The sequence below is a fragment of the Eumetopias jubatus genome, unplaced genomic scaffold, assembly GCF_037043125.1.
Source record: "Eumetopias jubatus isolate StellerSeaLion01/CBP00866 unplaced genomic scaffold, mEumJub1_p1.0 scaffold_2, whole genome shotgun sequence".
Lineage (NCBI taxonomy): Eukaryota > Metazoa > Chordata > Mammalia > Carnivora > Otariidae > Eumetopias > Eumetopias jubatus.
The window spans coordinates 39,775,095-39,799,314 of NW_028274808.1; the positions used below are offsets into that span (position 1 = coordinate 39,775,095).

At 46.4% G+C, this 24,220-nt stretch overlaps 1 protein-coding gene across 2 annotated transcripts; it reads left to right on the top strand.

Annotated features, from left to right (window-relative positions):
* On the top strand, window positions 1–24,081 carry POMK (protein O-mannose kinase). Of its 2 annotated transcripts, none has more exons than XM_028124126.2 (6): window positions 1–28; window positions 2,938–3,026; window positions 7,487–7,585; window positions 8,315–8,395; window positions 8,561–8,863; window positions 21,359–24,081. In XM_028124126.2, the coding sequence occupies exons 4-6, from the start codon at window positions 8,387–8,389 to the stop codon at window positions 22,127–22,129; spliced, it is 1,083 nt and encodes a 360-aa protein (XP_027979927.1). In that variant the 5' UTR covers window positions 1–28; window positions 2,938–3,026; window positions 7,487–7,585; window positions 8,315–8,386; the 3' UTR covers window positions 22,130–24,081. The 2 variants fall into 2 exon arrangements, with proteins under 2 accessions (XP_027979927.1, XP_027979926.1); XM_028124125.2 differs by lacking the exon at window positions 1–28 and adding an exon at window positions 317–1,858.
* Window positions 24,082–24,220: the final 139 nt, after the last annotated feature.

The following is a 24,220-nucleotide window of genomic DNA, read 5'->3' on the forward strand; positions in this document are numbered from 1 at the left end:
AGGCCGCGTGCCCGACCCGGGGCCGCAGGTAGGCGCGGGGGGGAGGAGGTGGGGGGCGGCTGGCGGGCGGAGGAGCGCGGGGAAGCGGCGGGCGGGAGCGCAGCGTCCCAGCCGGACCCGCGAGAGCAGGGGGCCGCGGGGCGGGAGGGCGACTGGGTTTCCTGTGGGGCCTGCCCTTGTCGGGCGGCCGCCCCGGCCCCGGCAGCGAGCGTCCCCCCCGCCCCCCGCCCCGGCCCAGCTGCAGCTTGAAGTGACGGACGACCCGGCCCGGCTCGGGCTTCGGCTCCCTCCTGCCGGCGTCTGTCCTGCTCGAGATCCTTCGTGCCGGGCCGGGTCACGGCTGCCAGCCGCCTCCAGGCGCGGGGCTCGGTGCTCGGGGTGATCCTGAGCCGCTCTTTTTAAAGGCTGGCCTAGCCGTGTGCTTAGTAGTCTTGTCTTCTCCGGCCTTTTTACCTCGACTGTAGCACCTTAAGGCTAAGTAAGCCTCCGAAATATTTAAAATAATTATTTTAATGTGCCTTGTGTTCTGTTGGCAAGATGGGATTCTATTCCAAATTATATTGGGTGGCACCAGTTCGTTTCTTCTCTGGTTGAATTGAATATTCTGTAAATCGGTAAAAACTAATTTTGTGCTATTGCTTTTCTTTCTTCTAAATGAGCTGTGAGCGTAGAGCAGTGGTTTCCAGTTTTTTCCATTACCAACTTTTAACTATCAATGTCAGAAGTCCTTTGTGTCTAAATAGTGCCTGAATTTCTCCTACCCAACTGGCCCCACAATCTTTATTCCTTGCAAACCAGCAACTGTCAGTGTCATTTTCTTATTTCTGGACAGCAGAGTTCCTTCAGCCATACAGCCTATCCGGAGCCCTGGGCAGCCTACTCCAGAAATACGCCTTTAAAAGAAAAAGGCCCATCAAGGTGTTGGGGTGGGCTAAAGATTTCTTTAAGAAACGGCAGTCTCAGATCTCTCTCCCACCCCATGCAGTGACCATGCTATGTTCAATTCGGTCCAACACCTGAGGGGTTGCGGGCTTTAGAGAAAGAAGGTGAGTTTACGGCCAGAAAACTTGGCTTCTCCATGTACAGTTTAGTGACCTTGGCTGAGTCACTTCACCTCATTCTCTTATGTGTTAATTGGGAATAATAACAATTATATATGCCTCACAGAATTGGTGTGAGGTTGACACTGTCGAAGTTAGTTGACTTTTTGGGTGAGGTTTTTTTTTTCTGAGGATTCAAAAGTAGATCTGAGGGCTTAGGGATAATTGAAAGATTATTGAGGAATATAACTTCTGGATCCCCAAGAAAGGCATTAAATGGTGTGCCTGGGTGGCTCCGTCGGTTATGGGTCTAAGGACTACCCTTTGGAGTAGTGTGGGGCACCTGGGTGGCACCCGTCGGTTAAGGGTCTGCTTTCGGCTCAGGTCGTGATCCCGGGATCCTGGGATCTACTCCCACACCCCTGTGTTGGGCTCCCTGCTCAGCGGGGAGCCTACTTCTCCCTCTCTTGCTCCCCCTGCTTGTGCTCTCTCTCCCTCTGTCAAATAAATAAAATCTTCAAAAAAAAACAAAACAAAACTGGGTAACTGAGTAATGATCTAATGTGGATTAGAAAATAATGAATTTCTAGAGTTCTACAGAATTTCCTACCTGATGTTGGCAGCCTTTGTGTGGAAATGAAGAAAGTGCTATCCCTCCAAAAGAAAAAAAAATTTATAGGCTTCAGGCCCTATAGAAAACTGACTCTACTACCTGTGGCGAGATAGGATTGTGGAAGGTCACAGCAAGGGGATTTGAGAAGTAAAAAGATGGTGAACTCAGATCGGAGGCGGTGCTGGATGAGAGTATCAGGGGACAGGTACGTGAAGAGAGAAAGAGCAGATTCAGTGGAAGTGCGAAAGCAGCAGAGAGGAGTCCTGAGTGATCAGGCAGTCAGTGCATTCTTACTGAGCCCCTGCTGTACGCCAGCTGCTGAGGATACAGGGGTGCTCGAAGCAGGCAGGCAATCCCCTGGGAACTCACAGTTGAGGAAGAAGGGACGCACATGCCAGAGCCTGGGCATGTCAGAGGAGCAACTTCGAGAACGGAGGGAAGCTCCGGGCCTAGAGGGTGGGGTGCAGGGAGTTGTCTGGAGAGGTGGACAGAGGCTGGAGCTCAGGGGGCCTTATAGGAGTTTGGACTTTGTCCTGAGGACAGAGGAGGACGGTTAGTTGGTTTTAAGCAAGGAGTGATCAGATTTGTGCTTTAGAAAGATCACCCTGTGTATGCCAGCAAGACACTTCCCACATGTGCAGAAGGAGGTGTGTACAAAACTCACTTTGCTGGTGGTGGTAAAGCTAAACATGTGAAGATGGCAAACCCAGTTGGATGTATCTGCATGGATAAACCTCATAAACCTCATGTTGGGATTTTAAAAAAGCAAGTTGCAAAGGATGTATACAGTACTACTTGTATACAGCTTGTAAACATCCATGTATTATGTGCTGTTATTTATAGACACATACTGGTGGTGAAAATAAAAAGTTTGTGTGGAAATTCTGTATACCAGTGGTTCTTGGGCTTTAGCATGCATCCGAATCCCCTGGAAGACTTGTTAAAACAGATTTCTGGGCCTCACCTGAGAGTTTCTGATTCAGATCTGGAGTGAGGACTTAGGAACTCACATTTCTCACAAGTTCCTAGGAGATGCTGCTGCTGCAGGTCCTGGGACCGCAGTTTGAGAACTGCTGATGTACATCAGCTTGTGGGCGGTGGTTACTTCTTGGGAGGGAGCAGAATAGGACTGGGAGGGGTCCCCAGGGGCTTCAACTATATAGGTAATATTTTATTTCTTTAAAGAAGATCTTCAAAAAGCTATGATGCGCTGTTACTTGACAAAGCTGGAGGGGTGTTCATGATCTTACTTTTTAGTTTTTTTCCATGCTTGAAACATTTCAGGAAAGAAAAATTCTATTTGCTGTGTGGAGAATGGACTGGAAAAGAGAAAGAAGTGGGAGTCCATGCAGGAAACTGTTGCCGAAGCCCAGGTAAGAGATTCTGGAGGTTCAGACCAGAGGGTGGTAGCGAGAAAGGGAGAAGTGAGATTTCAGAGAGGTTTGGGTGATAGAATTGACTGTACGTGGTGATTGGTGGGTTTAGAGGTTGGGGGAGGGCGGAACCAAGTCACCTGTTTTGTGACTTGAGCAAGTGGGCAGGTTGTATGCCTGTCACAGTGAGGGAACGCTGGAGGAGGGGTATGCTGGTGGCAGGACAGAGCTCAGTTATGGACATCCCTGGCCTCGGTGAGCCAGCTGAGTGAAGTGTGGGAGGAAGATCCGGGCCACAGTGGAGACTTAGAAACCGATGCCATCGCCACGTGCATGAGGGAGATCACGTGGAGGGAATGCGCAGGACGGAAGGATGGTCTGCAACAGGCCCAGAGGGATGGCGTCACCCAGCGCGGGGGTCGGCCAGCTTCTGCCCGTGACTTGTGTTTGTATGACCTGTGAGCTAAGAATGCTTTTTACCTTTTTAAATGCTGGGGGTGGCGGGTGGTGGGGGGGCGCCTGGGTGGCTCAGTCGTGGAGCGTCTGCCTTCGGCTCAGGTCGTGGTCCCAGGGTCCTGGGATCGAGCCCCGCATCAGGCTCCCTGCTCGGCGGGAAGCCCGCTTCTCCCTCTCCCACTCCTTCTGCTTGTGTTCCCTCTCTCACTGTGTCTCTCTGTCAAATAAATAAGTAAAATCTTTAAAGAAATAAATAAACGCTGGGGGGAAGATCAAAAGAGGAGTAATCTTTTGTGACACATGAAAACTATATGAAATTCAGATTTCATTGTCCATAAGTAAAGTTTTATTCATGGTTTCTGTAATGTGGGGGGCTGCTTTCACACCCTGGTGACAGAGTTGAATGACAGTGACAGAGAGCTTGTGGCCTGTCATCGCTTTACACTGCCGCTTGGTGCCCCACAAGTCCCGTGATGCACTCGTCACTGGATTTCAACTTTTGGCTCCTAAACCTGAATATTTACTGTCTGGCCCTTTACAGAAAAAAGTGCTGTTTCTTGACCTAAGGTCTAAGTTGAGACATACTTGGCCATTTTGAATGTTGTAGGAGAGGCAGTGGTTTTATCCATTTCCTCCAGGGCACCTTCTAAGAATCAGGTACCGCTGGAGGAAGCCCACGAGACTGTGAGGGCCGAGTGGGAAAAGTCACCATAGTTTTAGTCGAAGTCCCCGAAGACAGGCGGGAATGGGCCAAAGAGAAAGACACGGGCCTGGAGTCTGTGGGAAAGGTGAGCGAACACCATCATGACCCCGACGGGCGTAGCTGGAAAGACGGAGGGGCAGGTGAGCAGACGCCACTGCGTCAAGAAAGGGGGAGACTTGGGTGAGGCTGGAGTGATTCAGTAGAGCCAGGGTTTGCAGACGTTGCGTTTGGGAAGCATTTTTGTTATCTGTTTAAGTTGAGATATAATTCACATACCATTAAGTTTGCTTTTTAAAGTGTACAGTGCAGTGATTTTTAGTATATTCACAATGTTGTGCAATCATCACCACGAACAGTTCCAGAACATTTTCATCCAAAAAGAAATCCTGCGCCCATTAGCAGCCACTCTCCATTCCTCCTTTCACTCAGCCCCTGGCAATCACTAACCCACTTTCTGTCTCTCTGGGTGTGCATGTTCTGGACGTTTCATACAAACGGAATCCTACGATATGTGACCTCTTGTGTCTGCCTTATTTCACTTAGCATCAAGTTTTCGAGTTTCATCCACGTTATGGCATGTACTAGTGCTTTATTTCTTTTTATGGGTGATTAATATTCCATGTATGGCTGTATTAGATTTTATTTGTCCATGTATCAGTTGATGGACTTTGGGTTATTTCCACTATTTGGCTGTTACGGATAATGCTGCTGTGAACATTCGTGTAGGTTCATGTGAATGTACGTTTTCAGTTCCCTTAGGCATGTACCGAGCAATGGATTTGCATGGGTAACTTATGTTTAACTTTTCAAGGAACTTGCAGACTGTTTTCTACCAGCAATGTATACGCATTCCTATTTCCTTACATCTTTGTCACCACTCATTCTTTCCTGACTCTTTGATGACAGCTATCCTAGTGGGTATGAGGTGGGCTCTCGTTGTGGTTTTGATTTGCATTTTCCTGATGACTAATGAAGTGGAGCATCCCTTCATGTGCCTTTTGGCTATCTGCATATCTTCTCTGGATAAATGTCTGTTCAAGTCCTTTGCCCATTTCCAGATTGAATTATTTGTCGTTTTACTGTTGAGAAGAAATATTATTTTTTCTTAAAGATATTTATTTATTTGACAGAGAGAGAGAGACAGCAAGAGAGGGAACACAAGCAGGGGGAGTGGGAGAGGGAGAAGCAGGCTTCCCGCTGAGCAGGGAGCCCGATGCGGGGCTCGATCCCAGGACCCTGGGACTATAACCTGAGCCGAAGGCAGATGCTTAACAACTGAGCCACCCAGGTGCCCCTTACTGTTGAGAAGAAATATTATTTTTGAATTGTCCATTGGACATCCAAGTAGAGACGTCAAGTTAGCAAGCGTGGCATTCTGGGGAAGCTGGGACTGGGGCTTTATGCCGGGAGCTGTCAGCCGGTGGGGACAGCGAGCCCGAGCCTGGACGAGATCGTCCAGGGTGTGAGTGCGGAGGTCTGTCCAAGCCTCGGACACTCCAGCAGCTTAGAGTCAAAGGCAAGAGGAGCCGCCAGAGTGCATCTTCCTAACAAAGGCGTTTCAAGAAGGAGGGAGTGATCAGCCATGCCAGATGCCACCGGGCGGACTGAACTGACTGCTGTGTTCAGCAATAGCGAGGTCACGGCGATTTGGTCAGTGTGGGTGGAGTAGCAGCGGGTTCTAGAGAAAGAGGATGAAGATAGTGAGCATAGATGGTCTTTAAAGGAGTTGACCAAAAAGGGAAGAGAGAAATAGGGCAGTAACTGGAGGGGACAGTGGGGTGACAAGGGTGTTTCCATGGCGGGAGAAGTTAGGGTGCACTGGTAGTGATTGGGGAGCAGGGCGGAGGCAGCATCCTGAGCAGGTGGGAGGCAGGGAGGGGTCTTGTTTGCGTGGGCACAGGGCTGGGAGCTCAGGTCAGCTTGTCATTGCAGCAGAGAAGGGAGGGGGGCAGGAACCTGCCGTGAGGTGTTGGGGGCTTGTGGCTCTGTGATTGCTTCTGTTTTTTTCAGGAAAACAGGAAACGAGGTCATCAGCTGACAGGTTTGGGAAGGATGGGACATGAGTTTGGAGAGAAGGGGGCCTAGGCCACTGGAACGAACCTATCAGGTTTATTGACCCATTGCAGTGAGTGAGACCACACAGCGGTGGGACGTGGCCTCTCAGAGGAAAAGAGTACAGAATTTGCAGGATAGGTGGAGTTTAGGCAAAATTTAAAGAAAGTGATGTTTTGATGGGCTCAAAGTGAAGCAGGGCGGCCTGGAAAGAGGTCAAGATCTGATCTGGACTGCCAAGTGGACCCCAGGGTCTGGTTCCCGGGAGACCATGCAGTTCACGTAGATGTGTGTTGTCTCTGGAGCCTGCTTCTCTGCAGCTCTGCACCCAGTTGGAAGTGGAGGTGGCTTCCCTGTGTCAGAGGGACAGCCCCCCCCCCACCCCCCACCCCCGGCAGGAGCAGGATGCTTCCCTAATTCTGGTAGGACTTAGAGTGGCAAAATTTCTGATAGCCTGGGGCTTCAGAGAGCAGAGTTTCTCAGTGAGTAAGAAAGCGGTCATCTTTCAGAGAAGGGAGTTGCTGATACTTTATAGCCGCAGTGTGAACTTAGGAGAAACGCTGTTTTCTATGAGCTTTGCAGCTGGCTTGATCGCGCTCTGTTGTCCCAGCGCTATGAATGGCAGGTGGGTTTACTGTGTCCAGGAGAAGGCATGAAAGAGCTGTCTTCTGATTCTCTTCGTGGCTGTCTCCTCTCGGGCCTCTGGTCTCAGCGTGAATCCTCAGAGAGGTCTGGGCTGGCTTCATCCAGGGCATCTCCTCTCTGTTAGTCTCTGTCCTTGAAAGCTCAGCACAATATACAAGCAGGAGCTTTTTTGTTTACTTGTTGTCTCTCTCCTCCACTGGTTTCTCCCTAAGGTCCAAGAGGACAGGAGCCATATCTGTTTATTTCCTCACAGATCCCCAGGACCTGGAGCAGGGTTGAGCATGTGGAAACAACTTCATGCATGTTGAGTGAATGAGTGGCAGGCATTCAGTGATGGAGGTTGGGGGAGCGGGGCTGGGAGGCTGGGGAGCGCGGAGGGGGGATGCAGGACTCTGAGCTCGGACCAGCGGGCCGGGCTCCACAATGGCAGCCAGGCAGTCGGAGGACTTCAGGCAGCTTCTGCTCCATCCTGGGGCTCCAGGTTGCCGGCACGCCCAGACTCTGCCAGGGCCCCTAGGCAAGGCCATTGCAACTATTGCCATTTGTCTATGTGCACAGTTGCAATTTTCATTCAGCAAACCTCCTTTTTGGTACTTTGTGGCAGAGTATCTTCAAACCAGTGCCCGGGGCCAGCCAGGACACGTGAGTGACCCAGGTGTCTGGGTGGAGACCTGAGCTGGGAGAACGAAGACGCTCCTGGAAGGTAACCCTTCATGTGACAGTCGTTTCAGACACAGGAAGCACAGGGTCAGTTCTGTCACTAGTGTCCCCAACCCGTCCCAGTACTGACACTAAGTGAACACACTGGTATGCCCATCTCCCTTGTCCATTCTGGTTCACACATAGCTCCTGCCTCAGGCACCCTGAGTGCCAAGCACCTGACGTCCGGGGTCCTTCCAGCCCTCTCTCCCCTCCAGGCCCCTCGGCCACCCCACAGCTAGGCAGTAATGCCCACCTCCCCCATGAGCCTCATGCCCTGCAGTGCTGGAGCTGAACTGTGTCAGCCTTCTCGGTGGTGCCTGGCTGCGAGGATCACCTGCGGATCATCCTCTCTTCGTTCTCACCACCATTTCTCCAGCTCCTGTGCTTCTCAGCTCTTACCCCACCCTACTGCCGGAGCCCTCACCCCGTCTCTTCCACCCCAATACATCTTTCACACCTGCTGAAGAGTAGCCTTGCTTCTTAAAAACGTACTTCCAAGGAATATCCGAACTCCTTAGCTGGGTTCAGGAGGCCGTCCATGTTCTCGCCCCCACCCCCGACCCCCCACCCCCCACCCTATCTCCACTGCTCTCCTTTGTCCCATCTGTCCTGGCCCCACGGGACTACAGATGCAGCTTGCTTTCATTTTTCATTTGTCATTTTGATGAACTGCTGTGGGAGAGACACAAAGTCAGACACACACATACCCCTTCCTTCTGATCAAATCCAGAGTGGATGAGCCCAGACTGGCTGAGAATAAAAAGACACCGATTGTGGGAACGCCGACACCCGAGCATTTAGAATGAACCTGGTAAGCAATACCTTCTTTAATCCTCATAAGGACCCCAATGCATGCAGGATCCTTGGGCAAGAGAGGCCCGAGAGGCTGTACCTTCTTTTAACCCCTTGTCACCCAAACCCCTTCACGGATGTGAAAGCTGGCTGTGGTTACTTCGTGTTTGCTGTTACGTGGCAGGAACCTGCTGAGCACAGCGGCATGGGCAGGAAAGCCCAGGACGGCAGCCGAGGCGCCCCCCGCAGAGTGCTGCCCCCTGCCCTGGGGCTGCTGCTGCCCATGGCCCTCCTGAACGCGCTCCTCTACCTCTTCCTGGCCTGGGTTTTCATCGCCCCTACCCCCTCTGCGCCGGCCTCCACTCACTGTCCCCGCGGACACTTCAGAATGGGACAGATGAAAAACTGTTCACCGTGGCTGTCCTGCGAGGAGCTGAGGACCGAAGTGAGGCCGCTGAAGCGTGTCGGGGAAGGAGCCGTGAAGAGAGTGAGTGCCGGGTAACATCTGAGTGTTAATGGGGTGGCCTTTCAAGGTGGCAACTTGGCATTATGGGTTACGGCTCCTCAAAATATTTCTACCCTTGAGCCCAGTGATCTCACATCTGGGACTTTATCCTAATCCAATGGAAGGTAAAAAGCTAAGTGCATCAAGGAGTACTTTGTTATTTACAGCAATAGAAAGCCAGTAATAATTACTGTAAGGGAATGGTTAATTATGGTCCGGCCACTTGATAGAATATTCTTCTGTAGCCATTAAGTGTGTTTAGGAGCCCTGTGTAGCAACATGAAAAAAATTTTACGAGGATGAGTGAAAAAAGCAAAACGCAAAATTGTACAATACACGATTTTCAACTGCAAAATTAATGCAATTTATGTAGAAAAATATAGAAACAATAGAAATTGTGCTATGGTGAAAGATAATGGGCAGTTTTTTTCATTCTTATTTTTCAAACCCTATCATGGTATTATATTGACTTTTTTAAAAGCTTTTTATTTTAAAAAGAGAAACCGAAGGGGTGAATTCTGATAGAAGCTTCACGAGCCCTTGTCTTCTAGGCAGCCGGTGTCTGCTGGCTGCACTTTGTGCAGTGTCGGTTCTGTGGTAGCTGAGGCCCACCGATGCAGCAGTGTCCTCTAGGGGCCAGTTAAGGACTGTTGCACAAAGTCCCTTTGTGCAGACGTATTCAGTGATTGGCAAGAGGGAAGGAGCAGAAAATGCATCCACGGGCCTGCAGCTTGATGAACGGCTGGCTTTTGTTTTGGGAGACTAGGGTACCATGAATGTGGAAAGAAGACATCTTATTTATGTTTTTTTTTTTTTAAGATTTTATTTATTTACCTGGAAGAGAGAGACAAGAGATAGCGAGAGACATCATGAGTGGGGAGGAGAGGGAGAAGCAGGCTCCCTGCTGAGCAAGGAGCCCGATGCAGGACTCGATCCCAGGACCCTGGGATCGTGACCTGACCAGAAGGCAGACGCTTAACTGACTGAGCCACCCAGGCACCCTGGAAATGAAGAAGTCAGGGAGAAGGGAAAGGAATTTTTATGCAAAGTAAAACCATAGGACAAGGTAACTTTTTTTTAAAGATTTATTCATTCATTTTAGGGGCTAGAGCTGTGGCAGTGAATTAAACAAAGACTGTTGAAGCTTTCTAGTTGGGGGATGAGACAATGAATAAGAAATAGATATGCAAGGGGCGCCTGGGGGGCTCAGTCGGTTAAGCATCTGCCTTCGGCTCAGGTCATGATCTCAGGGTCCTGGGATCGAGTCCTGCATCGGGCTCCCTGCTCAGCAGGAGTCTACTTCTCCCTCCTACTCTCCCTCTGTTCTCTCTCTCTCAAATAAATAAATAAAATCTTAACTAAAAAGGAAAGAAATAGATATGCAATAAAATATGTTAATGACATGTGCTGGGAAGACAGCAGGGCAAGGAAAGAGGCACGGCTTGCTATTCTAGGTGGTCAGGGTGATCTGAACGTGAGCCCTGTGGATATTTGGGGAAAATATGTTCCAGTAAGAAAGATGGGTACCAGCAGAGGCCCCAAGATGGAACATGCCTGGTTGTTCGGGGACCAGGAATGAGCCAGTGTGACCAGACGGCAGGATGAGAAGGGAGGTAGCACACAAGGTCAGAGAAGGGCCAAGTGGTGGCCAGGGCACGCAGGGCTTGGTACACCAGGAGAGCCGTTGGAGCAATTTGAGTAGAGAGAGAAGGTGTTTTATGTGTGGAGAGGAGATCAAGACGTTGGTAAGGGTGGAAGATTAGCTAGGCCTTGCAGGGGAGAGATGGTCACAGCTTGACAAGGGTGTTAGCTGTGAACCTAGTGAGAAATCAATGGATTCTGCTCATGTTTTAAAGGCAGAGCCAGTAGGATTTCCCAATAGATCCATTGTGGGGTGTAAGAGAGGGAGAGGGTAACCACAAGGTTCTTGGTCCAGGCAACAAGAAGAATAGGGTTGTCATTACCTGAGCAGGGAAGACCAGAAGAACAGATTTTGTGTGTGCGTGAGGTGAACATGTTAAGGCTTTGAATGAACATGAACGTGGAGATACAGATGGTTGGATGTACAAGTCTAGCATTTGGGTCCGGGGCGGTGGGTGGGAATACACATCTGGGATGATGTTGAAAGCATTAGGATGTGAAGAAAACACCAGGGAGGGATGTGGATAGAGAAGAGGGCTTACACCCAGGTGATTTCTTTCTCCTTCAAAGAGATGACCTTGATGGGTTGGCCGCCCACTTGTTTCTGTGTTACTGCTCAGATCATTTTTGGATTTCATTTTCAGAATTGCTCTTTACCTTGAAGGATATATTTTTGGGTAGGTAGCTTTTTTTTTTTTTTTTAAAGATTTATTTATTTACTTGATGGAGAGTGCAAACGGATGCAGTGGCTCCTTTCCATCTCTCTCCATCGTGCCTGGCTGGAGAGCCCCAAACCCGGTTGACCCCCGCTATGCATCTGTGTTTGAGCAGTTGCCCTGGAGGTAGAGAGAAGTCCCATAGCCCTGCGGTGTCATGTGGGACCACAAACCTCAGCTGTGCCCTTAGCACAGCCCAGTGGTCCTACTCTGGTCCCTCCGCGACTTTTCCTTCCCCCTTGCCTTAGCTATTGGTCTTGTTGCATAAGCTGTTATGGAAACAGGAGCCGCTCAAACGGAATTTCTTCATCCTCGGCCATCAGACCTGTAAGCCCTCCAGCTCAGGTGTCATGACTTCTCATGCTGTCTCTCCCTGAAGCTGTCCACTCTCTCCTGTACCCTCAGTCAGGTTCTCAAGTCAGCGGTTCTCAACCAGAAGTGATTTTGCTCCTCAGGGGAGCATGCAGCCACCCGCTTCTTTCCCCAGACTGTATATTTTTGGTTTGTGTTTGGGATTTCCTGGAGCAGTGTGCAGCTCTGCCCCTGAAAGGCAGATTGACCCGTTGCTTTTTCTTATTTTCTTTATTTATAAAAGCACTATATTCAATTCAAATATGCAGAAGGAGGTGAAGTGCAAAGTAAAAAGTTCCCTTCTACCTCTTGTACTCTCCATCTCTGATCTTATTCTCTGAGGATAACAGTGGGAGATTTATCTCTTTTAGATTTTTTTTTCTAAAAGATTTTATTTATTTATTTAATTGACAGAGAGGGAGAGACACAGCAAGAGAGGGAATACAAGCAGGGGGAGTGGGAGAGGGGAGAAGCAGGCTTCCCGCTGAGCAGGGAACCCGATGCGGGACTTGATCCCAGGACCCTGGGATCATGACCTGAGCTGAAGGCAGTCACTTAACCAACTGAGCCACCCAGGCGCCCCAGATTTTTTTTTTTTTTGGTAAATTTTATTTCATGTGTATCTTTTTATTATTTATTTATTTATTCATTTTTAAATTGTTGAAATATTTTATCAGTTACTTTTTTTTAAAGATTTTATTTAATTGACAGAGAGAGAGAGACAGTGAGAGAGGGAACACAAGCAGGGGGAGTGGGAAAGGGAGAAGCAGGCTTCCCGCTGAGCAGGGAGCCCGATGCAGGGCTTGATCCCAGGACCCTGGGATCATGGCCTGAGCCGAAGGCAGTCGCTTAACCAACTGAGCCACCCAGGCGCCCCTATCAGTTACTTTTTTTTAAATTATGTTCAGTTAGCCAGCATATAGTACATCTTAAGTTTTTGTTGTAGTGTTCAATGATTCATTAGTTGCGTATAACACCCAGTGCTCATCCCAACACGTGCCCTCCTTAATACCCATCACCCGGTTACCCCATCCCCCCACCCCTCTCTTCTGTAACCCTCAGTTTGTTTCCCGGAGTTCAGAGTCTTTCATGGTTTGTCTCCTTCTCTGATTTCTTCCCATTCAGTTTTCCCTCCCTTCCCCTGTGATCCTCTGTGCTATTGCTTATGTTCCACATATGAGTGAAACCATATGATAATTGTCTTTCTGTGCTTGACTTATTTCACTTAGCATAGTCCCCTTCAGTTCCATCCATGTGGATGCAAATGGTGCATTTTCATCCTTTCTGCTGGCTGAGTGATACTCCGTTGTATATATGAACCACATCTTCTTTATCCATTCATGTTGAAGGGCATCTCAGCCTCTTCCACATTTTGGCTATTGTGGACATTGCTGCTATGAACATTGGGGTGCATGTGCCCCTTCTTTTTACTACATCTGTATTTTTGGGGGTAAATACCTAGTAGTTCGGTTGCTGGGTCATAGGGTAGCTCTATTTTTAACGTCTTGAGGAAACTCCATACTGTTTTCCAGAGTGGCTATACCAGCTTGCATTCCCACCAAGAGTGTAAGAGGGTTCCCCTTTCTCCACAACCCCGCCAACACTTACTTCCTGTCTTGTTAATTTTGGCTCTTCTAACTGGTGTAAGTTGGTATCTCATTGTGGTTTTGATTTGTATTTCCCTGATGGCTAGTGATGTTGAACATTTTTTCATGTGTCTGTTAGACATTTGTATATCTTCTTTGGAGAAATGTCTGTTCACATCTTCTGCCCATTTCTTGACTGGATTATTTGTTTTTTGGGTGTTGAGTTTGATAAGTTCTTTATAGAGCTTGGATATCAGCCCTTTATCCAAAATGTCATTTGCAAATACCTTCTCCCATTCCGTGGATTGCCTCTTAGTTTGCTTGACTGTTTCCTTTGCTTTGCAAAAACTTTTTATCTTGATGAAGTCCCAAAAGTTCATTTTTGTTTTTGTTTCCCTTGCCTTTAGAGACTTGTCTTGAAAGAAGTTGCTGTGGCCGATGTCACAGAGGTTCCTGCCTAGGAGAACCTCTAGAATTTTGATGGATTCCTGTCTCACATTGAGGTCTTTCATCCATTTTGAGTTTATCTTTGTGTATGGTGTTAGATAATGGTCTAGTTTCATTCTTCTGCATGTGGCTGTTCAGTTTTCCCAGCACCATTTATTGAAGAGACTGTCTTTTTTCCATTGGATGCTCTTTCCTGCTTTGTCGAAGATTAGTTGACCATAGAGTTGAGGGTCTGTTTCTGGGGTCTCGATTCTGTCCCATTGATCTATGTGTCTGTTTTTGTGCCAGTACCATACTGTCTTGGTGGCTATGGCTTTGTAATATAACTTGAACGTTCGCAAATCAATCAGTGTGATAGAGCACATTAATAAAAGAGAAGACAAGAGCCATATGATCCAGAGAAAGCATTTGACAAAATACAGCATCCTTTCTTGATTAAAACTCTTCAAAGTACAGGGATAGAGGGAATATACCTCAATATCATAAAAGCCATCTATCAAAAGCCCACAGTGAATACCATTCTCAATGGGGAAAAACTGAGAGCTTTTCCCTTAAGGTCAGAAACACGTCAGGGATGCCCACTCTCACCACTATTATTCAACACAGTACTAGAAGTCCTAGCCTCAGCAATCAACTAACAAAAAGAAATAAAAGGTATTCAAATTGGCAAAGAAGAAGTCAAACTCTCTCTCTTCGCAGATGACATGATACTTTATGTGGAAAACTCAAAAGACTCCACCCCCAAGTTATTAGAACTCATACAACAATTCAGCAACACAGCAGGATACAAAATCAATGCACATAAATCAGTTGCATTTCTGTATACTAACAATGTAACTGAAGAAAGAGAAATTAAGGAATCAATTCTATTTACAGTAGCTCCAAAAACCATAAGATTCCTAGGAATAAACCTAACCAAAGAGGTAAAGGATCTATACTCTAGAAACTACAGAACACTTATGAAAGAAATTGAGGAAGACACAAAAAGATGGAAAAGCATTCCATCCTGGATTGGAAGGATAAACATTGTGAAAATGTCTCTGGTGCTCAGAGCAGTCTACACTTTCAGTGCAATCCCTATCAGAAACCATTCACATTTTTCACAGAGCTGGAACAAAGTCCTAAAATTTTAGAACCAGAAAAGACCCTGAATCATCCCTATCAAAATACCATTGACATTTTTCACAGAGCTGGAACAAACCAGCTCTGGAAAAGACCCCTTAATCGCCAGGGGAATGTTGAAAAAGAAAGCTAAAGCTGGGGGCATCATAATGCCAGACTTTAAGGTATTACTAAGTTTTTAATTTTAATTTCAGTATTGTTAACATATAATCCCTTTTAGATTTTTATTTTATTTTTTAAAAGATTTTATTTATTTGAGAGAGAGAGAGAGAGTGAGCGAGCACAAGCGGGGGGGCGAGGTGAGGGAGAAGCAGGCTCCTCAGTGGGGAGGAGGGAGCCTGAGAATCATGACCTAAGCCAAGGCAGGCGCTTAACCGACTGACCCACCCAGGTCCCCCCCTTTTAGATTTTTAAATCCAAGATTACATTAAAAGATCAGGTACAGTGGGTGCCTGGGTGGCTCAGTTGGTTAAGCGACTGCCTTCGGCTCAGGTCATGATCCTGGAGTCCTGGGATCGAGTCCCGCATCGGGCTCCCTGCTCAGCGGGGAGTCTGCTTCTCCCTCTGACCCTCTTCCCTCTCGTGTTCTCTATCTCTCATTCTCTCTCTCTCAAATAAATAAATTAAATTAAATTCAAAAAAAAAGATCAGGTACAGTGGCGCCTGGGCAGCTCAGTCAGTTAAGCGTCTGACTCTTGATTTCGGCTCAGGTCATGATCTCAGGGTTGTGAGATGGAGCCTGCTTAAGATTCTCTCTCTCCCTCTCCATCTGCCTCACTTGCACAGTCTCTCTCTCTCTCAAAAAAACAAAAAACAAAAACCAGGTACATACTCCGTCGGCCATCTCAAAGACAGAAATACCCACATCTCAAGGGGCTGCCCATTTTCTGAGAGGATTGGGACAACAGTACTATTGAGGAAGAAGAAAGATTCCAGTAGAACCAATTCTTCCAGAAGGCAGAAGGTCCAGCCATATTGCTGTGGACAACCCAAGCATGGTTCAGGTCACGCCCTGTGTGGCCTCATGTGTCATTCCATGTCCATGGCCTATGGTGATGACTTTAAGAGATCACAGGTAACTTTAGTGTTTTTATAACTGCATGTTTTTCCCTCTAAAATTAAAATATAGTACATTAAAAAGCCATAAAATTTGGGTTGGATCCTGTCAGAAGAATGGATTTGATTGTTTATCTTACATTACTCTGTAGCCCTCTAGTTTTATGTAACATTTAGAAGGATCTCATGCGATCTATTTTTTTTAACTTTTTTTTTTTTAAGGATTTTATTTATTTATTTGACAGAGAGAGACACAGCAAGAGAGGGAACACAAGCAGGGGGAGTGCGAGAGGGAGAAGCAGGCTTCCCCCTGAGCAGGGAGCCCGATGCGGGGCTCGATCCCAGGACCCTGGGATCATGACCTGCGCTGAAGGCAGACGCTTAACGACTGAGCCACCCAGGCGCCCTCATGTGATCTATTTTTAATGCTTCAGGCTGTCTGGAAAACAGATGTTACATGAATTGTTTATTTATTTATTTTTAGAAAGAGCACATGCAGGTGTGCCCGCAAGCGAGGTGGGGGGCAGGGCAGAGAGAGAGAATCTTAAGCAGGCTCCTCACTGACCCACACGGGGCTCAATCTCGCAAACCTGAGTCAAAATCAAGAGTCAGACCCTCAACCAACTGAGCCACCCAGGCGCCCCTGAATTGTATATTTAAAGTATGAAATAACAGTGCCCACTTCTCAGTTCCTTTTGCAAGGTCCACCTCCTCATCCCTCTTAACCTTGGGTCATTCTTGTATGATCACTCCCTGGAGGTTTTCAGCCTCTTGCCTTTATCTGCAGCTAAGACCTCTGTTCTGAACTCTCTAGACTCTTCTATATAGCTGCCTACCCCACATCTCCACTTGGATGTCAGAAAGGCTTCTCACACTGACTGAGTCCCAGACCATCCCCTCTGCCTGCTTTTCCTTTTCTCTTCCGCATTGCGGTTAATGACAGCTTGGCCCAGTTGCTCAGGCCACCAACGTGGGAAGAAGCATCCTGACTTCTCTCTTTTTCTCACATCCATGTTGAATCCATAAGCAAGTTCTGTTGTCTCTGCACTTAGAAGAAATCTAGAATTTGACCACTCCTCAGACTTCTACCCATTTCCCCTCCTTCCATCCAAGCCACCATCATCCTGTACCTGGATTATTTTGGTAGCCTCCCAAGTGGGCTCTCTGCTTCCGCACTTGCCCCCCTCCCATCTCTTCAGTCTGTTCACAGCACAACAGCCAGAATACTGCTATTAAATTCTAAGTCAAATAGCATCCTTATTCCTACTCCATTCCCCTTTGCTCATTCCACTCCAGCCACCCTGGCCTTACTGATGTGGCAGTCTGTGGGCATGCTGCCGCCCCAGGGCCTTTGCCTTTGCCCTTGCTGTTCTTTCTGCCTGGGATGTAGTTCCTCCCAGGTAGCACGTGGCTCATTCCTCTACCTCCTGCAGGGTCTTGCTCAAATGTCACCCCAGTGAGAGCTTCTCTAACCCTATTTAATATTTAAACCCTTCCCTGCTTAATTTTTCTTCAAAGCACATTTATGTATACTTTATACATACCCTGTTTATTTTCTTTATTGTCTGCCTCCTGCACTAGAATGTAAATTTCATAGTGGCAGGGATTTATTTGTTGTATTTTTTTAAGATTTTATTTATTTATTTGAGAAAGAGAGTGTGAGAGAGACCATGAGGAGGAGGGAGAGGGAGAGACAGACTCCCAGCTGAGCAGAGAGCCCAATGTGGGACTCAATCCCAGGACCCTGGGATCATGACCCAAGCCAAAGGCAAACGTTTAACCTACTGAGCCACCCAGGTGCCCCTCTGTTTTGTTTTTTTTTTTGAAGACTTTATATTTAAATAATCTTTACACCCAAGATGGGACTTGAACCCACAACCCCTAGATCAAGAGCTGCACACTCCACCAACTGAGCCAGCCAGGTGCCCCAATTTCAGTTTTTTTTTATTATCATAAATACTTGTTAAATTTATGAAGACTTGACTACATAACAGTTAATTTTTTTTACTACAGAAGACCACAAACTATTTTCTAAAATGTATCCTTTACATTTGTAATAAAGGATCACATGGATAATACATAAAGAGCTCCTAGAAATTAATAAGCATAAAACAACCCCATAGAAAATTGGATAAAGGGCAATGAACATACTTTCCACAGAAGACCTACAGAAATGCCAACAAAGATGAAAAGTGCTCAGTCTCAGGGACATACAAATTAGTTGGAATGGTAAAATGTTTTTCACTCGTCAGATTGGTACAGAGTAGAAAGACTGATAACATCTAGTGTGATTCAGGTTGTAGAACCTAAGATCCGCTCATGCAAGAGTGGAACGAGTGCATGCAGTACAGACTTGGGAGGGTCGTGGTTAGTCTTCAGTCGCTCATCTCCTTATCCAGCTTGTAGAAATGCTTGCAGGCCTGCAGAGTTGGGAATATAAGGCTATTTATTGTAGCATAGTTGTTAATAAAAAAAAATGGGAAATAATTTAAGTGTCCGTCAGGTCTTTAAAAATAGATCACATTATAGAGCTGCTTGGGAGAAAGAACCTGATGCATCTGACTGCATCCATGACAAATTTAATGAATCTTTATTATATTATACTTTAGTCTTAAAGAAAGAAATGATCATCTGCAAAACCTCCCTGGCATAGGTGGTATACCCAAACTGTGAAATGTTGCACAGCTTTAAAAAGAATGACTTAGATCTATATATTTACACAGACAGGAAAGCCTGAGGTATCAGCTAAATGACAAAAGCAAGTTGCAGTATGGTATGTATGTTATAATCTCATTTTATGTCACCCCAACCTCAAATGCTATTTGTAAAGCATACGTGAACACGTATGGGAGCACACAGAAATGTCTGGGAGGTTACCCACCACTTAACAGCTTTCCTTTGGGTTGGGGGGTAAAAGCAGGGGAAGGAAATCTCCCGTATTTCAATTTTTGCCAAGAAGAGTATTCTTGATTAATTTTATAATTTTTTAAAAAAGGTAAAACTGTTCTAAGTAAGAGTTTCAGAAAGTGTTATAAAGCAACTGAATTAGAGATTGCTGAGAAATGATTCTTAGGCAATCCCTGACTTGCAAATATTTGACTTTGAAGGTTTCAGGTATTTGAGAGTGATCCCAAACACTGATACTATTTAATAATAAATAGTATCTAATAATCTTTCATTTATCTGAGGCACAAAAAATCGACATAAACAGGAGTTTAGGAGGAAGTCATGAAGCCTGTGGTTGAGTTTCTCCCACCATTTATTGTTGAATTAATGTATGTATCAATAAATTGTAGCTGCTTCCCTAGAGTGATCACTATTTTTATGTGAAAAATGGGCCTATGATACCGAAACCACCTGCCAGTGCTGGTGGGCACCATGAGGAGGTGGGTCTAAGGAAGTGATGGGTCTCAACAAAAAATACGATTTTTGTGTTAAAGTGTCAAAATCAGTGTTGACTCAGGTCTATGAGGACAAGTGTTCCATAGAAAAATAAATGTATATATTCATGAAACTTTCAGTGAATGTAGTAGCCAGAGCAAAATGGCTTTTAAAAAATTTCAAATATAATTAACACAGAGTGTTATATTAGTTTTAGGCATACAAGCAAAATGACTTTTTAATAGAAGTTATGATCCAGGGGCACCTGGGTGGCTCAGCGGGTCAACCATCTGCCTTTGGCTCAGGTCATGATCCCAGGGTCCTGGGATTGAGCCACATGCCGCAGGTCATCACATGTCACACGTCGGGCTCCCTGCTCATGGGGAGTCTGCTTCTCCCTCTCCCTGTGCCCTGCCCCCTCTGCTCGTGCTCTGTCTCTCGCTTTCTCTTTCTCTCAAATAAAATATTTTTAAAAATTAAAAAAAAATTATGATCCTAGTGAAATTTCTCAATTTTGGGTTTTTGAAAAGGTCTTGAAAGATTTCTCTTTTAAATATTAAAGATCAGCTGTGGGTACCTGGGTTTTTCTATTAATGAACCTCCCCTCTCAGAAATCTTCACAGGTCTTTAACTTACCTCCATTTGATATACTTTTGAGTTCTTTTAAAAAGTATTTTTATTTATTTACTTTTTTAAGATTTTATTTATTTATTTGACAGAGAGACACACACACAGCGAGAGCGGGAACACAAGCAGGGGGAGTGGGAGAGGGAGAAGCAGGCTTCCTGCCGAGCAGGGAGCCCGATGTGGGGCTCGATCCTGGGACCCTGGGATTGTGACCAGAGCCGAAGGCAGATGCCCAGTGACTGAGCCACCCAGGCGCCCCTTAAAAAGTGTTTTTAAATGTGGAAATCATATACGTTCATTCTGGAAAAGTTGGAAAATACCAAAAGGCATAAAGGAAAAAAATAATCACCCAGAATCTTATCATATGAAGAAAACATATGGAGAGAAACATTAGCCTATTTCCTTTGATTTCCATGTAATTTTGTCTTGTTTTAATGCAGTTAGAACAATAACATAAAGGGAATTTTGTGTATCCTTTTTCATTTGTGACATTACTGTTATCTGTGAAAACTGTCAGTTATGCATTTTGCTGACCACATCCTACTCTTTGAGTGATCCTGCCATTCCTGAACTAGCCCCCATTTTTTGATGGATGGATAAGTTCCAGTTTATGCTTTTATAAGTAGTGCCAGATTTTTATTCCTAGAGCTTTTTATCTATTTCAGATTACTGCCTTGATAGATTTTAGATTTGATGTTATAGGCACTTGATTACTCACTGTAAGTAGAAGCGCAGAAAAACAGCCCTCGGGTGGCAGATGCAGCTTGGGCAGCCAGCCCCCCGCTTCTGATCCTGTCTTCTCTTCTGCAGGCTTCCACCTTCTCTTTGGAGCTTTAAGCAAAAGGTCTGATGTTCTTAATTACAGTCCTTCCTGCAAGCCTTTCCTAGCTAGTAGAAATGGGGAGTCCAAGGCAGTCCCGTTCAGGTGCTCAGGAGGGGCGGGTCTAGAGTCTGCGGGGTGCTTTGGCTTCTGCTCTTACAGAACCACACCCCACGTAAAACTGTTGTGGTGACCTAAAATGATTCCTGTTTGTGGTTTACTGTGCTACCTTGAAAGATGAGGAGGTAATAGTGTGATGTATGATGATGGGCTGGCTGGGCTCAACGCGCCACTTTCCCAGTCATCTCCCCTCCCACTGCCCCCACACCATCCGTTTGTGCTGCAGGTGTTTGGAGCTTTTGGTCAGTTTGCCAGTCCATGCCTTTATCCTGCAGGCCCCTCTCCTGGGGATGTACTTCCCATTCTCCACATTCACCCTGCCAGCCCTAGTCATCCGCTAGACCAGCTCCCAGGAGCCTTCCAGCACCCTCTGCCGATGGCCGTCGGCACCCTCACCTGCCTCCATCCCGGGCCTGCCCTGCCTTCTGCACTGGGTGCCTGTGTTTGCTCATCAGTGAGCCTTTGGAACCAGACCGAGCGCCTCTCCGGGACTGGTCTGTGTCACCCTCGTTTCTGCATTCTCCATCCCACCCCCGGCACTTGGGGGGCTTGGGGCTCACTGACACAGGGGACGGTTTCGGGGCTGATGTTCTCTGTGGCTTTGTCTCAGGTCTTTCTGTCTGAGTGGAAGGAGCGCAAAGTGGCGCTCTCGCGGCTCACGAGTCTGGAGATGAAAGACGACTTCCTGCATGGGCTGCAGATGCTGAAAGGTCTGCAGAGTAAACACGTAGTCACCCTGCTCGGCTACTGTGAGGATGACAACACCGTCCTGACCGAGTATCACCCCTTGGGCTCCTTGAGCAATCTGGAAGCAACGCTAAACCTTTCCAAGTACCAGAACGTGAACACGTGGCAGCGCAGGCTGCAGATGGCCGTGGACTATGTCAGCATCATCCACTACTTGCACCACAGCCCCCTGGGCACGCGGGTCATGTGTGACTCCAGCGACCTGCCCAAGACGCTGTCGCAGTATCTGCTGACCAGTAACTTCAGCCTCGTGGTGAACGACCTGGACGCCTTGCCCCTGGTGAACCGCAGCTCCAGGACGTTGGTCAAGTGTGGCCACCGGGAGCTGCACGGGGACTTTGTGGCTCCAGAGCAGCTGTGGCCCTATGGGGAAGACATGCCTTTTGACGATGACCTCATGCCCTCCTATGATGAGAAGATTGACATCTGGAAGATTCCAGACATCTCTAGTTTCCTTTTGGGGCACGTTGAAGGGAGCGATATGGTCCGGTTTCATTTGTTTGATATTCATAAAGCCTGTAAGAGCCAGACTCCTGCAGAGCGACCCACGGCACAGGATATTCTAGACACTTACAAGAAGGTTTTGAATTTACTCAGAGATACCGTGATGTCCCAGACAAGAGAAATGCTATAGAAACCAGTGTCCTTCTCAGTGAAGGACAGGTTTTAGGGAACAAATGGAAGAGTTATAGCAATTCTTGCTCTGACGGAGAGGTCCTTCCTCTGCATCCACATGCACACGTGAGTGGTGTTCCCCCCCCCCGGGGACTGGGGTGGAAGCTGCTGAGGGCACACTGGGTTTGGCTGAAGTCCGGCCTCACGCTCTCACGCTGATCACTCCTGGCTGCAGAGGAGAGAATCAGTGAATCTAGCCATAGCTGAAGGAAGTAACAAAAATGTAGCGACAAAGACGCTTTTCTTGCCCTAATTACTGAGTCTGTAAGCTCATAGGATATGTATATAGAAAAGGTTTCTAAATGGCAGGATATGAAAGAAACATGCAGTAGCTTTCCAAAGAACTGTTTTTCTCATTTTTTAAGGTGGTAATCAACATGACCAGGGCCACAGGAGTATTTGCAATCTGTTTCACACGGCATTGTTGAGGCCATCTTTAGTATTTTAAATGATTGTTTAAATGTTTATTTTAACGAATGTGAAATTCTTATGCCATCCTCTTTCCAAAAACCTAAAGAACTATGAGAGCATGCTATTTGAAGTTTTGAATGGACAAGGAATATTTAGGACAGCAAGTATGAGGGAAATTATATCTATGTTACTGCCTTGGATGGTGCTTATGAAATTCCTGTTTACCTTCCAGCTAGGTTTTCTGTGTCCAGAATTAATTATTGTGAACAATTTATATCAATATCACTCATTACTGGAAAATGTCAAACCCTTCCACTTGAGTTGCATGTTGGAATCCTTTAGAAAGTTCTTTCTTGGTCACTGTCATCCTCATTTGTAGATTTGGTGTGTATTAATCACCACTAATAAGGTGGTTAAAGCTGACATTGGGGGGCAAAGATGCCCTGCAACAGATGTTGCCTTCCCTTGAACTTGAGCAGGTGTCAGAATCACCAGAACCATAGGGAACTGGGTCCCACTGCAGAGTCTCTGACTCAGTAGGTCTGGTGCAGAGTCTGGGACTTTGCATTTCTAACTGGTGCTGCTGGTCTTGGGACTACATTTTGAGAGCCACCGTCCTTAACTGTTAGGGAGGGTACTACAAGCAGTAGGATAGGGCAGTATAACTAGTATTATGTCCTATTTTACCACTTGTGGGGCTGATTGGGTCATATGGTTGATCAGAGAATATGCTTCCCTAGAGTATTTTAACTGTCACTTTTTGTTATAAAAACTCTGCCGCAGCCAGCCAGGATGCCTGTGATCAAGAGGGTGGGCAACAACAAGTGTTGTCGAGGATGTGGGCAATTGGAACGCTCTGGTAGAAATGTCATATGGTGCAGCTGCTTTGGAAAACAGTCTGGCAGTTGCCCAAAAAGTTAAAAATAGAGTTGCCATGACCCAGCAATTCTGCTCCAAGTATTTACCCAAGACAATTGAAAACCTGTCTGTCTACGAAAAATCTTGCACATGAATAGTCATAGTGACATTCATAATAGACAAAAGATGGAAATAACCCAAATGTTCATCAACCGGTAAATAGATAAATGGATAAAGAAAATGTGGTATATCCATACAATAAGATATTACTCAGCCATGAAAAGGAATGAAGTACTGATATATATTCCAACATAGATGAACCTTGGAAACATTCTAATTGAAAGAAGCCAGTCACAAAAGGCCCCACATTGTATATATGCTTCCATTTATATGAAATGTCCGGAACAGACAAATGCATACAAATAGAAAGTAGATTAGTGGCTGGCAGGGGGTCAGGGCTGAAGAATGGGGAGTACTCTTGCTAGTGAGTACAGAGTTTCTTTTTTGGGGTGATGAAAATGTTTTGAAATTATATAGTGATGGATGTAGAACTCTGAATGTATTAAGTAACTGAATTGTATAAAAGGACAAATTTTATGGTATGTGAATTATATCTCAATAAAGCTGAGGGAAAAAAACCCACCTCTGTGCCAAGGCTGTGTATCCCTTATGACACTCTTCACTTGGTGTAGGTGGTTATTGTGTGGAGTTGTTGGTCGTATTACCCTATTCATGATGTAAATCTTGTATGAGGGTTTTTCTTTGCTTTTGGACTTTGCAT

Excerpts from the sequence above, each read along its gene's own strand:
- POMK (XM_028124126.2), top strand. Across the intron at positions 8,864-21,358 it reads GGGAAGGAGCCGTGAAGAGA|GTCTTTCTGTCTGAGTGGAA; the intron begins GTGAGTGCCGGG and ends GCTTTGTCTCAG.